The sequence below is a fragment of the Mauremys reevesii genome, linkage group 3 (genome assembly GCF_016161935.1).
Source record: "Mauremys reevesii isolate NIE-2019 linkage group 3, ASM1616193v1, whole genome shotgun sequence".
Taxonomy (NCBI): domain Eukaryota; kingdom Metazoa; phylum Chordata; order Testudines; family Geoemydidae; genus Mauremys; species Mauremys reevesii.
This window is the reverse complement of record NC_052625.1, coordinates 78,299,873-78,317,572: the sequence shown is the minus strand read 5'-3', so window position 1 is coordinate 78,317,572 and position 17,700 is coordinate 78,299,873. Positions and strand designations below refer to the sequence as shown.

Here is a 17,700-nt window from a genome sequence, read left to right as displayed (position 1 = left end):
GTAAAGACTTTAAAATCTAAAACTACTCTCTCTTTTCCTTTCACTCTCCCCAAAATAAATTCCCAGTGCCCTTTAAGACATCTGTTTCAGACCTGTCAGTTTTCTGTCTGTTTTCCTTCAGTGTCTGTCTTTTCTCTATTTGATTGCTTGCCTCCTGCCTGGACAAGGTAGTGGCATGCTTGTGCATATACTTGAGTTATATTAGTATGGCCTTTCAGATGCTTTTTGTTCCTTGTCTTAATGCTATAAAGCCGAAAAAGCTGTCAGCATTTTTCAAAAATAGGGAAATGGAGCAAGTACACATAACTAAACTATGCCAGTACCCCTGACTTTACTGACTCCTTAGAACAGCAAGATGGAGAGATGCAATAGTGTTTCTTCAAAAAGTGGGTCACAGGAAATCTGTGCAAATAAAGGGACAGATGAATGCTTTTCTGTACAGATGGTGTTCTTTCTCCTTGAATACAGTGTCTAGACAGTCTTACTGTTTAAAGTAGACTAGTCTAACAAGTCAAATACTTGTCTAGGACAAGTGACTAAAATATGCTAAATTCTTCATATAATTTAGTGGTCCATCTAGATTTCATACTAATGCAGAGCTGTGTATATCCTGATTAAATCAGTTATTGAACATTAAATGTTCTGTAAGCTAATCTTTAGGAAACCTGCTATAACAGCAGAAGTAGCTGCCTAATGCATTAAAACCAACTATTGTCTCCTTTGGCATGTAATTCACTAAGGAGTAAGCAAAGTAAACAATGTTGCTTTGGGCTTGGTATAGTAGGTGTCTAACAGCACTGCAGTAAAATTACTCAAGTGCAATATTACCTTTGAATAGTCCTCCCCATAGAAGTATTGAAATACTTCACCAGCAGACAACACTGTTCACTAAGTGTACACAGCTGTAGGATATATTCAGTATCTTGAAACTGCAGACTTGGTGGTGTGTGGTTTTTGGTTTTTTGGTTGTTTTTTTTTTCCCCCCCAGCAGCTGTTCTCAGTTTGATCTTCTCCAAGAAAATGTCTTAGAAAAGTAAAGCACCTTGTTGGAGAACTCTTAGCTCATTTATCAGGAAATGTGAAAACTTACAGCACACGGCTGAAATGTGCTTGCTTGTCCCATTTGTTGAGTGTCTGGTACAGATAATGAGTTTGTAATAACTAGAGTTTTCTCTTAATGTGACTGAGGACCAATTTGAAAATTGTATTTGCACTTAAGTGTGTACCTACTGCTGTTACAGTGAACACAGAAATAGCTTATAATGAGAGGTAGGAGGTGACTCTCATGTATTTTTTAAATTTTGTGCACTGTTTCATTGTCTTGTTTCTAGTCTGTTGCACTTCATCTTGTGCATTAGCATGATGACTTTACTCTTAATTATAATATCAATCATAAGACATCTGTGTACCCTGGCAATTTTAATAGCCACCATATAGCATGGGGTTATTCATCAAACTGTGCTGCAGGTGAACAGCACTGCAAAACAAAAGGTACAGCTGTGTACCTTCCATTCAGCCTAAAGGAAAAAAGAATAAACACCTGACTTACATTTTGTGTCCATTGACTCCAGCAGATCACCACTTATTGCCTCTCAAACTGTCCTGGACCACTTTCCTCACAGTCAGCACTGGCCAGTGGTGGCATACATTGTCCTCAAACTCCGTCATTACCAGCGTCTCAAAAAAACATCAGCATACCACCAAATTCCAAGAACTTTGACTCCTTTTACAAAGCTTATTATTGAAGCTTCAAAGAAGAATATCACTCTTGGTTACAGGAACTTCTTTATGCCATGATGGAGTTGAGACAGCAAAACGCTCCTAAGGGAGTATGAAGCTACTGGTGACCTGGACTTAGCCACTGCTCTCCTGGAATTGACAATGGAGTCTACAACAGTGGCACCCAACTTTATTACACAAGAGGGCCACGTAAACCTAAGCACAACATTGTGTGGGCCAAACAGATTCTACATATTTTAATAAGATTTGAAGTCACCTGTACTGATTTACATTTTAAGTTAATCTTGTTCGTATGTATTTAGCTAGACAATACTGTACGTAGGTTTTCTATTTACACACCTGTGTAAACTAAAATGATATAAACATGGGGGTTGTGTGTGGGCGAGGACTGGCCTGCCTCCCAAGGCCTGTGAAAGCGAGGGATCGTTGTCCAGGATGGGTTGTAGATTACTGATGGTGTGTTTGGAGAGATTTTAGCTGAGGACTGTAGGTGATGGCCAGTGGAGTTCTGTTGGTTTCTTTCTTGGGCTTGTCTTGCAGAAGGAGGCTTCTGGGTACACTTCTGGCTCTGTTAATCTGTTTCCTCATTTCCTCGTGCGGGTATTGTAGTTTTGAGAATGCTTGGTGAAGATCTTGTAGGTGGTGGTCTTTGTCTGAGGGGTTGGAGCAAATGCGGTTGTACCTCAGCACTTGGCTGTAGACGATGGATCGTGTGGTGTGTCCAGGATGGAAGCTGGAGGCATGAAGGTAGGCGCAGAGGTTGGTGGGTTTTCGGTATAGGGTGGTGTTAACGTGACCATCACTTATTTGTACCATGGGGTTTAGGAAGTGGACCTCTCATGTAGATTGGTCCAAGCTAAGGTTGATGGTGGGGTGGAAGATGTTGAAATCGTGGTGGAATTCTTCCAGAGTCTCCTTCCCATGGGTCCAGATGATGTCATCAGTGTAGCATAGGTAGAGAAGGGGCATGAGTGGACGAGAGCTGAGGAAGCATTGTTCCAGGTCAGCCATAAAAATTTTGGCATATTGTGGGGCCATGCAGGTGCCCATAGCAGCGCCACTGGCCTGGAGGTATATATTGTCACCAAATTTGAAATAATTGTGTGTGAGGATAAAGTCACAGAGCTGAGCAACCAGTTGTGCTGTGGCATCATCAGGGATACTGTTCCTGACCGCTTGTATTCCATCAGTGTGTGGGATGTTTGTGTAGAGAGCCTCCACATCCATGGTGGCTAGGATGGTGTTTTCTGGAAGATCACCATTGCATTGTAGTTTTCTCAGGAAATCAGTGGTGTCACGGAGATAGCTGGGAGTGCTGGTGACATAGGGTTGGAGTAGAGTCCACATATCTGGACAGTCCTTCAGTGCGAGTGCCAATTCCAGAGATGATGGGGCATCCAGGATTTCCAGTTTTGTGCATCTTGGGTAGTAGATAGAATAACCCTGGTCAGGGCTCTAAGGGTATGTTGATTTGTTCTTGTGTTAGTGTAGGGAGTGTCCTGAGTAGATGGTGCAGTAAATCTAATGCTAATAAATCTCCCTTTAGTATATTGCGTTGAAGCAGGCTGCAGGCCTTCTGAAATGCTCTGGTGGGCTGTAGGTTGGACACCCTGGTCTACAAGATGACAACAGTGGACAGCAACAGTGGAGACCACAGACTTCATGCACTTAAACTGTAAAGCGTGGACCCTTCTGTGAAGTGGTGCCATTACATGTGCACATACCACAAGTCACTGTTAGCAGCATTGCTAGCCACCTACCAAAAAATTCAGCAATTTATTGTAAGCCGACAAAACGAAGAGGCAAAAACACCTCTTATGGAATTCTGCCCATGAAGTGCCCCTTTGTCAAGTCTGTCAGTCCTTTACAAGAACTGAGATTGATGCTGGCATTGCCGACATTCTTCCAGACTTCCTTAGATACTTGCACAATGGATGGCAGCGCTACTTACTGTAGTCATCACCACCAGCAAACTCCCAATAGCTTGGTGACAATCATAGGACCTTGGAAGGGACCTTGAGAGGTTATTGAAGTGAGTCCCCTGCACTCATGGTGGGACTAAATATTATCTAGACCAGTGGTTTCCAAAGTGGGGTGCGCACGAGGATCGATTGATCTGTTTCAAGTTCTTCAATTTTGCTCTGCAAGGAATGGGGTAAAAACAGCCTGAAACCTGATTGTGGTTTGTATAAAGCTATTTTCACAGAAACTCTTAGTAAGAGCTGAATTTACAGAGATGCTTGACTTAATATGATTTTGAAATTGTCAAGGGTCTTAAACAAACTTGTTCCATTAGGAAGCTGAGCTCAGGATAATCTGAACTGTGTTCATATTAAGATATGTTTGTGTTCTCACTAATTGATCTGGCAGTTGCTATTTATTCAAACAAATGTATAGGCATATGCATATTAATATGCATTAAACTAATTAAAATTTAATTTTCCTACTTTGTGTTAAAACAGAAGTTAGAATGATTATTGGCTTGGCTCCTCTAAAAGTAAAATTTGGACTCTAAATCTTCTGTCTTTCTTCTTTCTCAGAAACAGGTGATTACTTGCTCTATTTTGGTTAATTCATTCTGAGAATCAAGTATTACTATTAGTGTTTTTTGGGAGAGATATCCAGAACAAATAGTTTTATAAAACTTCTTTGGGAAAAAAAAAATTCCCTTCTATTCAAAATGTGTATTAAGGATCTCTTTGGTATTTGCTCTGTCAGACTATTTCTGCTGCCCAGTTGCTTACCTTTCAGTTGCCAATAAACCTCATTGAACTAGTTAGTGATTTCCAATGCGATGCAGAAATGGAAATAAGTCAAACTCCACTTTTGTTGTCTTGGCTGGAATATAGACTGCTATGATGGCAGTTAGCCCAGGGGAAAAATAAGACTGGTATATTGTGGGAGGACCAGCTGCAAATGAAGAGATGATCAATAAATAAAACATGAGATCAGTGCACTAGCAGATCAGATATTTGATAGTTAAATGATTGATCTGACTCTGAAACCTTGTTTTATAACTCGTTATATACCCCCCAAAAGTCCTTAATGTTGACAAATTTAGGCTTATAAAATTTGTCAGTTGCTGTCAGATTTATATAAGCTGCAGACTTGCAGTCTGCCCTTCATCCACCATGGTCAACTATAAACTATTTTACCAATTTAATTACAGCAATGTCTAAATATAACTTACTGTAACTGATAGCAATATGTAGTGTAGCATTGTTTCTAGATAGCACCATGAGATGTTTAACGTGAGTCAACTGATACGACTAAGCAAGATGCTTCTTATTCTATATGTTATGGAAGCAGTCCACCTTTTCCCACTTCCCGCAGTACTTAAACTATTATAATCTGCCCTTTTATGTCAAAATTCATTGGGGACATTGTTACTGATCAACTTTTGTTCTTATTGAACCAATTGTTCTTATAGTGGTGGGTGGTAATTGTTAGAAATACAGGCATGGTATTATTGTACCGATATTTGACTTTTTGTCTGTTTGATCTTATGGAATTTCCTTCCTCAATATTTAAACCTTTTTTTACAGGTAAACAAGTCAGAACCAAATTGTCACAGGCCTTTAATCACTGGCTGAATGTTCCAGAAGATAAAAAACAGGTACCAGTCACTTTCTCTCTGTTGCTTTAAAAAAGGAGGTATTTTTAAAACTATGAGGTACAGATGACGGATTCCCTTAGTTTAGATAGCATAGAATACTGATGAATCCCGAACTCTTCTATTTATTTTTTGCTGAAGGTGGCTTGGCTTGTTGGAAAGCAGTTTCCTATACCTTGCAGCCTTGTGAATTTAGTGTTCATAAAAAGGAAAACATCTGCTTATTAGCACTACTCAAAATGTTACTTTTCTGTGTGTAATGTGTTTCTCCAAAATGTGTATTTAACCTGTTTATCCTTAAAGGCTGTAATTGAACAACTATCACTGTCCTCCTCTCGATCCCTTAACACAGCGCTTTCAGTGACCTCTCTGAGAAACTAGCCAATTGCTCTGCAAATCATACATTAAGCACAGTGGGTTGGGAAAGGGCCATTTATCACTTGATATTTCCCATGTCAAAATCACAAGCCAACGGCTGAATGAAATTTTCAATAACTAATCAGTTGTGTGCCAGTTTCAAGCAAAGCATCTAGATGATCATGTTGCCTCTCAGTGCAGAGATGGATGGTCACCAGCACACCCTAGTCAGAAGCACCCTAGTCTTCCACCTAATATTCAGTTCCTGGCAGGTGTCACTTCTGACTACATGTCAGGAACCCTCAGTGTCTGGCTGTGTGCCCCCACCATGTGGCTCTGTCAAGTCAAACATTCTCTTCAGAAATCTAGTCTGTAGTGCATTTTTTCTTAATTAACTACAGCAAAGGTATAAAAGCTGCTTCTCACCAAATACGTGACGAGATCAATTCTCCAACGCTTATTTCTGACAGTCATATCCAGCCAGTCCATACATTGATTTCATTAGTGGCCACACTCCTGTACTTCAATGTTGAGGTTCGTGTTAGGACTGTCAAGTGATTAAAAAAAATTAATTGCACTGTTAAGCAATAATAGAATACCATTTATTTAAATATTTTGGATGTTTTCTGCCATTTTAAATATACTGATTTCGATTACAACACAGAATACAAAGTGTACAGTGCTCACTTTATATTTTTATTGCAAATATTTGCACTGTAATACTATTTATTTTTCAGTTCACCTACAAGTATTCAAAAATAAAACAACGTAAAACATAAATTCACTCAGTCCTACTTCTTGTTCAGCCAATTGCTCAAACAAACAAGTTTGTGTACATTTACAGGAGATAACGCTGCCCACTTTTTCTTTAGTCACCTGAAAGTGAGAACAGACATTCACAGGTCACTGTTGTAGCCAGGGTCACAAGATATTTGTGTCACATGTGGTAAAGATTCATATGTCCCTTCATGCTTTGACCACCATTCTGAGGACATGCATCCATGTTGATGACTGTTTCTGCTCAATAACAATTCAAAACAGTGCGGACCGAAGCATGTTCATTTTCATCATCTGAGTCAGATGCCTCTGGCAGAAGATTGATTTTCTTTTTTGGTGGTTCAGGTTCTGTAGTTTTCCTCATCAGTGTTGTTTTTATAAGACTTCTGAAAGCAAGCTCTGTACCTCATCCTTCTCAGATTTTGGAAGGCACTTCAGATTCTTAAACCTTCGGTCAAGTGCTGTACCTATCTTTAGAAATCTCTCATTGGTACTTCCTTTGCATTTTGTCAAATTTGCAGTGAAAGCATTCTTAAAACGAACATGTTATGGGTCATCATCGGACTGCTATAACACACAATATATGGCAGAATGCAGGTAAAACAGAGCGGGTGATATACAATTCTCCCCCAAGGAGTTCAGTCACAAATTTAATTAACACATTTTTTTTAACATGCATCAGAATGGAAGCATGTCCTCTAGAATGGTGGCTGAAGCACGAAGGGGCATATGAATGTTTAGCATATCTGGCATGTAAATACTGTACCTTGCAATGCTGGCTACAAAAGTGCCATGCAAACACTTGTTCTCACTTTCAGGTGATATTGTAAATGAGAAGTGGGTAACATTATCTCCCATAAACAAACTTGTTTGTCTTTTGCAATTGGCTGAACAAGAAGTAGTATTGAGTGGACTTGTAGGCTCTAAATATTACATTGTTTTGTTTTTGAGTGTAATTATGTAACCAAAAAACCTAGATTTATAAATTGCATTTTCACAATAAAGAAATTGCACTGCAGTACTTGTATTAGGTGAATTGAAAAATACTATTTCTTTTATCATTTTTACCATGCAAATATTTGTAATAAAAAAATAGTATAAAGTGAGCACTGTACACTTCATATTATATGTTGTAATTGAAATCAATATATTTGGAAAATGTAGAAAAACATCCAAAATATTTAATGAATTTCTATTGGTATTCTATTTTGCAGTGTGATTTAAAATGATTTATCTCAATTTTTTAATCGCAATTGATTTTTTTTTAATCACATGAGTTAACTGCGATTAATCGACAGTCCTAGTTCCTATGCAGTGTGTGGATAAAGAAGTCTGTTTCTGGTTGTTCTGAGGGTGGCATTTTAGGGACAGAGTAAAGTTTGGTTGGGTGACCGGAACTATGTATTTGCCTACCTTTGGAGACAGCACATCTGAAGTGTAATCTTTATTTTGTGATTTCCATTTTCTTGTGATTATATAAAAGCATGGCGGTATTCTTGTTTTCTGAAGCAATATTTGTCTCCATTAAAAGTTAACAAAGGCCATCAACATCCTTGGATTTTAAATGTTTAACTTAATCAGTGATTGTTCCTGTAGGCCCCTCAAGCAGTGCAGGGATTCCAGTGAAGTACTGAAGCAATGCAGGAATAGGCCACATTCCTTCTGAGACAACCTCTCTCTTCCGTGTGGCTTCCTTTTCCCATTTCCCAGTACTACTTGTGCTTAGGTGCCTTCATCGCATTCGTTCACTCCAGACCCACATACACTCTATCTAATTCCCTGTCAGCTACTCTTCTCCACCCTTCATGAGCATCTACCTATAGGCCATCCATGTTTGAAAAGTACATTAAAATGTATAACTTTAAAATATGTGTAGTATACTTTTTGTGCATATAGACATACACACTTTTTATTATTGTAATAACATCCTGAAATGTTATCACAAAACCTGCAGAGACCATCTTAAAATTTAGAAAAGGCTCCTTAATAGAATGTGGCTCACAGAAACTTCAAATCAGCGAGATCTAGCCAAAAAACTTAATGAACAACAATGTATGAGTGAAATAAAACTACAACACAAACTTCTGAGTGACTTTAGACTCTCTGGAAAGTTTGGTACATAGTGGGATAATACAATACATGAAATATCAGGGAATTGGGTTTCTTTGTTTTTTTGTTTTTTTCCTCTAAGGGGTAGGTAGAATGGAAAGCTAGCTTCAGCCTTAACTATGGAACAGCTGCCGCCTCTCTGTAATTCATTGTGACTTTAACTGCACAAAGCCTTGTAATATGGGGCAGTCCGCAGCATTCAACTCTTTCTATTAAGCATTTCTTTCTTTGGCTCCGGTAAGGGATCCTACGAGGCTAACTTCTCAGATCACTGCAGTCTTCAATCTCCTGACTATTTACCTCTCCCTTAACTTAGCTATCACTTTTAAGCCACGGACAATCAAATTACATATCTTCTGACACCTTTTATGTTCTTCACTGGCACCACACTGGCTGTCTTGACCAAATACATTTGTGGATTGATTGATTTAATTTCTTTACCAGGCAGCTAAATGTCAGAATCACTTCTGAGTAAAAGAAGCACCATCAAACAACTGTTCCCTTACTTAGTTTTGACAGAAAATATCATCCTTGTTCATGAATGCTGCATCTTGCATCTCCAAGTCTACATATCACCCACCACCTTTGCACCATTGCTTGTGACACTGCTACACTAGCTCCACCAGTTTGGATGGATGAACATTTCTATTAATCTCTTCTAGACTATTGCCATTTCTCTCCTCTAGGGCTTTCCCAAGTCCTAGTAGTCTGATTTCAGAATATATAAAATTATGTTCTTTCTCTCTAGTACAAAGAAATACTTCCACACTACCCAATCCTGTCAATTCCACTGTCTCCTTATTTATGTCAGGATCCAGTTGAAAGCTCCTGCTTTCTATTTTTTTTAAACACCTTCCTTGGTGTTCGTAGTCAGTTCAACTCCAGAAGAAATCATCAGATCATATAGCCTGAGGCCTGGTCTACACTACGCGTTTAAACCGAATTTAGCAGCGTTAAACCGAATTAACCCTGCACCCGTCCACACAACGAAGCCCTTTATATCGATATAAAGGGCTCTTTAAACCGATTTCTGTACTCCTCCCCAATGAGGGGAGTAGCGCTGAAATTGGTATTGCCATGTCGGATTAGGGTTAGTGTGGCCGCAATTCAACGGTATTGGCCTCCGGGCAGTATCCCACAGTGCACCATTGTGACCGCTCTGGAAAGCAATCTGAACTCAGATGCACTGGCCAGGTAGACAGGAAAAGTCCCGCGAGCTTTTGAATTTCATTTCCTGTTTGCCCAGCGTGGAGCTCTGATCAGCACGGCTGGCGATGCAGTCCCAAATCCAAAAAGAGCTCCAGCATGGACCGTACGGGAGATACTCGATCTGATCGCTGTATGGGGAGACAAATCTGTTGTATCAGAGCTCCGTTATAGAAGATGAAATGACAAAGCATTTGAAAAAAATCTCCAGGCTATGATAGACAGAAGCCACAGCAGGGACTCAGCACAGTGCTGCGTGACAAGTGTAACGGAAAGCCAAAGAATCAAATGGACGCTCATGGAGAGAGGGAGGGGGGACTGAGGACTCCAGCTATCCCACAGTCCCCGCAGTCTCCGAAAAGCATTTGCATTCTTGGCTGAGCTCCCAATGCCTGAAGGGTCAAAAACATTATCTGGGGTGGTTCAGGGTATATCTCGTCAATTTACTCTTCTTCCCCCCCCCCCCCCCGGTGTGAAAGAAAAGGGGAAAAAAATTGTTTCTCGCCTTTTTTCAATGTCACCGTATGTCTACTGAATGCTGCTGGTAGACGCGGTGCTGTGGCGCAGAACAGCAGCATCCCCTCCTTCCTTTCCTGATGGCAGACGGTACAAAATGGTGGAAAACCGTCGTCCTCATCCCGTGAGTGCTCCTGGCTGGCCTTGGTGAGGTCAGCCGGGGGCGCCTGGGTGAAAATGGGAACGACTCCTGGTCATTCCCGGCAGATGGTACAAAAGGCTTGGTAACCGTCCTCATCATAGCAGCTGGAGGCTGAGCTCCATCAGCCCGCCCACCCTCCCCCTTTCATGTCTAAAGAAAAGATTCTGTACTCCCTGGACTATTATAGCAGGAGGCTGCGCTCCTCTCCCTCCCACCCTTTAATGACCTGCCTGGACTATCATAGCAGCTGGAGGCTGCCGCCTCCTCATTTTATCTCGCTAAAAAGTTAGTGTTTCTTATTCCTGCATTCTTTATTACTTCATCACACAAATGGGGGGACACTACCACGATAGTACTGCCAGGAGGGTTGGGGGAGGAGGGAAGCAACGGGTGGGGTTGTTGCAGGGGCACCCCCTAGAATGGCATGCAGCTCATCATTTCTGCGGGATCTCTGGGGCTCTGACATGGAGTGGCTGTGCTCTCTGGTTCTCTAGTACACTTGCCTCATATTCTAGGCAGGACTGACTATTTTTAGACAAAACGTAAAGAAGGGAATGACCTGGGGAGTCATTCCCATTTTTGTCCATGCGCCCCCAGCCGATCTCAGCGAGGCCAGCCAGGAGCACCCATGACAGCAGCAGACGGTACAAAAGGATTGATAACCGTCATTGCCAATTTCCAGTTGCAAACGGTGCAAAATGACTGATAACCATCATCTCATCGCCAATTTACAATGGCAGACAGTGCAATAGGGATGGTAACCATCTCTGCTGCCTTGCAAAGGCAAATGAATGCTGCTGTGTAGCACTGCAGTACCGCTTCTGTCAGCAGTATCCAGTACACATACAGTGACAAAAGGCAAAACAGGCTCCATGGTTGCCATGCTATGGCGTCTGCCAGGGCAATCCAGGGGAAAAAGGGCACAAAATGATTGTCTGCCGTTGCTTTCACGGAGGAAGGATTGAGTGACGACATTTACCCAGAATCACCCGCAACACTGTTTTTGCCCCATCATGCATTGGGATCTCAACCCAGAATTCCAATGGGCAGGGGAGACTGCGGGAACTACAGGATAACTACCCACAGTGCAACACTCTGGAAATCGACGCTAGCCTCGGTACATGGACGCACACCACCGAATTAATGTGCTTAGTGTGGCCGTGTGCACTTGACTTTATACAATCTGTTTTAAAAAACTGGTTTCTGTAAAATCGGAATAATCCCGTAGTGTAGACATACCCTGAGTTCCTGTATATTATAGGCCACTAACACCATCCAGACATCCACACACCTACATTCAACAATTGAAATTAGACCAAAGTGTTACAACCCTCAGGAGACTGTTACTGTGCTCACAGGAAGAGGCTAGGAGAGACTGAGATGTACCAATACCTAAAGCACATACAGTGGCAGGGAATTAAGTGAAAGATACCCAGATGATCCTCGCAAATTATCTATGCCCCAAGCTGTAGAGACTAAAAAAAAACCCCAAGGTCACTGCCAGTCTGACCTGGGGGACAATTTCTTCCCAACCCCGCGTATGGCGATCAGATTCTGAGCATTCTCAATACCATCTCAGAGCACTGGTCCATGCTGCCCTGTGTCCTGTCTCCATCTGTAGCCATCTGATGCTTCAGAGGAAGGTGATCCAAAAAATGAATTTTGGGAGGGGAGAGAATGTCCCTTCCTGACCCTATGCAAGTGATCAGCTTAAGCCCTGAAGCATGAACTTTAGGAACATAAGACCTAAACTGGAAGGTGACCCCAGGATGGCTGAGCCCTGCCCCCCCTCTTCCTTCCCCCCTCACCCCAAACATCCCTGTCATACAATCCCACTCCTAGAGCTTGACAAGCTCTTTCTTAAAGCTAATTAGGATGTTTGCCCCCCACATTCCTATTGCGAGGCCATTCCAGAAACTTAACTCTTCTGATGGTTAAAAACCTTATAATTTCCAGCCTAAATTTTATTAAAGGTCAGTTTATATCCAATTGTCCTTGTAGCACTTTAGTTCTTTAGCTTAAAAAGTTCTTCACCTTCCCTAGTTTTTACCTCCTGATGTATTTTATAGAGAGCAATTCATATGCCTTCTCGGCCTTCATTTAGCGATGCTAACCTCTTAGTCTCCTCTCATAAAATAGTTGTTCCAGCTTATCTCACAGGCTATGCCCTCATCTAATGTACTCTGATTTCATACAGTCTCAATGCTAGCATGTGTCTTTTCTCTACAGTTTCTGCCATTTTAAACTAGCTTTCCCACTGACTGTTCATCTGCTTCCATCTTGGAACCACACTTCTCCCTTGCCTGGCTAAAGAGGAGACAGCACCAGTTGTACTGAGGGGTGAATTATCGTTCTGGAGGGATATTATTAGTAGGAGTTCCTCAGGGATTGGTTCCAAGACCAATCTTGTTCAATATTTTTCTGAATGACCTTGGCACAAAAGGTAGGAGTGTACTAATGAAACTTGCTGATACAAAGTTGGGAGGCCTCATCAGTATGACGGAGGATCAGTATGTTATACAGGAAAATCTAGATAACCTTAAAGATTGGAGTGACAGAAATGGGATGAAATTCAATAGTACAAAAATGTAGGGCATGAATTTAAGGTCTAATTTCTGCTACACTCTGGAGGCACATCAGTTGAAAACAGTGGAGGACAGACCTGGGGGTGTTGGTCGATCTCAGGATGACAGTGAGTGATGTGGCTGCAAAAATAATTTTCATGCAGAAGGCCAATAATGGAGCTCTAGGGAGCCCCTCTCAACAGAGGGAGGAGGTGGACCAACTAAAAATATGCAGAATACTAGTTAATGCAGTGTAAATGCAAAATATTCCACAAATTTAGAACTTATTTTACAATGTAAGACTTTTCTCTTCTTGTATTAGGTTATTATTGAAGTGACAGAGATGTTACACAATGCCAGCTTACTCATAGATGACATTGAAGATAACTCAAAGCTACGACGGGGCTTTCCAGTGGCTCATAGCATCTATGGAATTCCATCTGTAATAAATTCTGCTAATTATGTGTATTTCCTTGGTCTACAGAAGGTTTTAACACTTGATCACCCAGAAGCTGTGAAAGTGTTCACTCGTCAGCTGCTGGAACTCCATCAGGGCCAAGGTTTGGATATTTACTGGAGAGATACATACACCTGTCCTACAGAAGCAGAATATAAAGCCATGGTACTGCAAAAGACAGGTGGTCTCTTTGGATTAGCTGTGGGCCTCATGCAGTTGTTCTCCAATTATAAAAGAGACTTAAAACCACTCCTTAATACACTTGGGCTCTTCTTCCAAATACGAGACGACTATGCTAATTTACACTCCAAAGAATATAGTGAGAACAAGAGTTTTTGTGAAGATTTAACGGAGGGCAAGTTCTCATTCCCAACTATTCATGCTATTTGGTCCAGACCTGAAAGCACTCAGGTGCAGAATATTTTGCGTCAAAGGACAGAAAATGTAGATATAAAAAAATACTGTGTACATTACCTTGAGAATGTAGGTTCCTTTGAATACACTCGGCAGACGCTGCAAAAGCTTGAATCTGAAGCATATGAACAGATTGAGTCACTTGGGGGGAACCCTGAACTTGTAGCACTAGTTGAACACTTAAGCAAAATGTTCAAAGAAAATGAAAATTAACTAATTGATTTGACTTGTGGTTTGGAGAGGGAAACTTTAAAACCACCATATATTAACTAGACTATCTTACTAAATCGATGGAAAGAAAAGTGTAGAAATGATGCTTATTTAAAATTACTCATAGAAACTGCTATATTAAATATTGTGTAAGTAGTAATTGAAGGGTATTTGTATGTACCACAAATTATCTCTGCAGCTTTAATTACAACTGCTTACAAAATATTGCATGGAGAAATAAACTTGCATAGATCTGTTAAGGTAAAATTGTTAATTTTAGTTTTTCATGTGAATCTTTCAGTTGTAATCTCCACTGCACAGTCAGTGGTGTTTATTTTAGCTATAGAGTTTGTGTCCTCTAAGAACATTGCAGGTTTTAATCTGATTAAGATAGGTTTGACTAAGTTTCCGTATTAAATTGAATTTGCTCTGTTTTGAAGCTTTTGTATTTTTTTTAAACATGGAGATTTGGGTAACACTTTTTTGCAATATATTCCCTGTTCTTTTTAAAGTTAACAAAAATAGGTTTTATTAAAGTGGACTGGAAGGAGAAGGAAGGCTCCACAATGATCAATGACTTTTTCTATACAACAAACCCATCTAGATGTGTCGCCGCAGAGCCAGATGTGGGGAATGGTGGTATAATAGGCAAATCAGTGTTGCCAAATGGATTTGAAATTGTGTTATTTTTAGTATGAATCATTCAGAGCATTAGCTTGGCCAACAAGGGCACAGGCATTGTCCATTCAAGTGGCACTAACACTCTGGTCTGATATACCACTGTAGTCCCAATTTCTTGATAGTCTCCTTTTTAGGTAATTTAGTTAAAAGATTGCATCACAAGTACAAAGGAAGTAAATACTCCACTGATTCTTAAGTATTAGAGCAGACTACTTTGGTTATATCAAATCAGAAGATATGTCAAACCTGCACCAATAGCCAAAGGCTCATATTGGATGTTAAAGCTGGCACGCAAGTTTAAAAAAACATTTCATTGGTGACAGTTTCCAAAAAAAAAAAAAAGAAAGATTAACTGCAAATAGTAACATAGCAAATGGTCACCTAGTGTCTTTAGTTACCTCTGTGCTTCAGATATTGCCAAAAATTCTCCCTGTGATTTAATGTCTTAAACTTTAAATGTAATTGAGAAAATATGTATGCACACAATCCAATAGTTCTAATTTCAATGTCTGGGTGGCTCTAGGGCCACGTCTGCACTACAAACAGGTATGTCGAAGTTACGTCAGCATACTGCCACCACAGTTACTACATCGCTTGTGCACATGCCTACCTGGCTCCTTGTGTCGGCGGTGTGCATACTCACCATGGGGCTTGTATCGATAGAATGCAATGTAGCTATCCCACTATGCAGTCCAGCTCAATGTCTTTTGGGAAGTTTTGGCAATGAATGAAGGAGCTAAAATAAGTCATGCAAGGGTGACTAGGAGCATGGGGTCAACTTCCCAGTTTGCTATTGACTCACTGTCCACCATCTGTCAGTAGCATGGAGCCTACATGGCTCTGCTCTGTTGTCATGAGCGTTGCAAGCCCAGGATATGCAATCCTGGAATATTTGCAGAGCAACAAGAAGAACTAAATGAGTAGGGAACATAACTATTCCTTGGAGGACAGATTGCTGTGGGACACAGTGAGAACTAGTTCAAAGTTATTAGCATTCATGGAGCAGCTGCAGATGGTGGAACACTGCTTCTGGGCCCAAGAAACAGGCACTAACTTGTGGGATCATAAGATTTGGGATGATTAGCAGTGGCTGCAGAACTTTCAGATATGCAAGACCACATTTCTGGATCTGTGCACTAAGCTCGCCCCTGCTCTCTAGCACAAGGACACCAAACCAAGAGCTGCACTGATGGTGGAGAAGCAAGTGGCAATTGCAGTGTGAAACTTGTGATGCCAAATTGATTCCTGACTGACCGGTAGCAATTTGGAGTGAGGAAATCCACCATAGTGGCCCTTAATTGCTGCCTTCTATGCAGGACTGTGACTCTAGGCAGTGTGCAGGACATGATGGATGGATTTTCAGCAGTGGAGTTTCCAAACTGCAGTGAAGTAATAGCGTGCATATCCCTATTTTGGCATTAGAGCACCTTGCCACTGTACGTCAATAGAGGGGGCTACTTTTCTATGGTTATGCAAACATTGGTCAATCACTGGAGATGCTTCATTGACATCAGTGTGGGCTGTTCAGGGAAGGTGCATGACACTCATTTAAGAACACGGTTCAGAAAGCTACAAGAAGACACTTTTCTGACCAGCGAATTACCACGGGAACATTCAAATGCCAATACTGATCATGGGTGACCCAGCCTACCCCAGGCTCATGTAGTCATACACCAGCCACCTCAACAGCAGCAAGGAACAGTTCAACTATTGGCTCAGCACGTGCAGAATGACAGGTGAATGTGCTTTTGGCCATTTGAAGGGTTGCTGACATTGTTTACTTGCAAGATAGGACCTTGGTGGAAAAAAAATCGCAATGATTATAGCTATCTGCTGTGTCCTGCATGCTATATGTGAAGTGATGGGGAAAAGTTTCTGCCAGAGTGAAGGGCAAAGGTGGAGTGACTGTCTGCTGAATTTGAACAGCCAGATACCAGGGTCCTTAAAAGAGCTCAACTTAGAGGTATATGGCTCAGAGCCTTTGAAAGACCATTTTAACAACGAGCCAGCATTTTGTAGTGTTCTCTACCTGGCCATGTTTTTTGTTGGCCTGGTAGGAGTCATGTGGTGATTGCTGTATGTCAGTGCACCTAGTAATTTTGTTTGTAAATGATCCTACGAGCTGTGTGACACTATGCGATAACTAATTGATTATGTTCAGAACTGCTGATCCCTCGGCAGCATATGTTGTGAATTAATAAAGATGAATTATGTTCCAAATAATAGTTGTATTATGTAACACAATCAGTGCAAGAAATGGGCAATTTTAAAACAAATACATTAAAAAATTTAACAAAACTTAATACATTAAGAACAGAACTTATGCAAGGGAAATGATATTCATGTCTGTTTCATTTACACATACACACACTGCCATATGAAAGCCACAGTTCATGGGAAGCTGTGATTGTCTTTAATGGCCCCCAGGGAGCAGTGACAGGGATAGTGCAGTGACTTCTGATGTCATGTGAAATGTTGGGGTGGGGAGAGCAGGAAATAGGGTGGTCCTGATTGAGTTCTCAATGGGCTGCAGAGGGATGCAAGCCTAGGATTGTTGGACCTGCAAGTCCACCAGAGTTTACAGCATCTGTGTTTGCTGCCTGAAAAGTCCCATTATGTCCTGGTGCATTTCCTTCCTCTTTCTGCTAGGACTCCTGGGCCTTTCTCCTGTCCACTCTTTCCTTCTGCTCAGTATTCATCATCCAGGCCCTGTGCTCATTGTCCAATGCAGCACGGGCATGCAGATCTCTTTGAACAGGTCATCCCAAGTCCCCTTTTCTCCTTACTGGCTCAGGCGTCCCAGAGGTGTAGAGGGAGAGATCCTGGAGGCTGCAGCGACAGCAGCTGAAGATAAAACAGAGGTACAATTGTCAGTGTATTCACTACAGAAACAAACTTAAGATGCTGAACTTGC

At 41.2% G+C, this 17,700-nt stretch overlaps 1 protein-coding gene across 7 annotated transcripts in view; it reads left to right on the top strand.

Annotated features, from left to right (window-relative positions):
• GGPS1 (geranylgeranyl diphosphate synthase 1) overlaps window positions 1–15,148 on the top strand; it is a 48,379-nt gene extending 33,231 nt beyond the window's left edge. For 5 of the 7 annotated variants that reach the window (XM_039531496.1, XM_039531498.1, XM_039531495.1 and 2 more), the window contains 2 exons: window positions 5,286–5,356; window positions 13,347–15,148. In XM_039531496.1, coding sequence (XP_039387430.1) covers window positions 5,286–5,356; window positions 13,347–14,108 — 833 coding nt within the window. In that variant the 3' untranslated portion in view covers window positions 14,109–15,148. Of the gene's footprint in view, window positions 1–5,285; window positions 5,357–12,689; window positions 12,904–13,346 lie in introns of all 7 variants that reach the window. The other 2 variants (XM_039531499.1, XM_039531500.1) reach the window with 2 other exon arrangements.
• The last annotated feature ends 2,552 nt before the right edge of the window (window positions 15,149–17,700 follow it).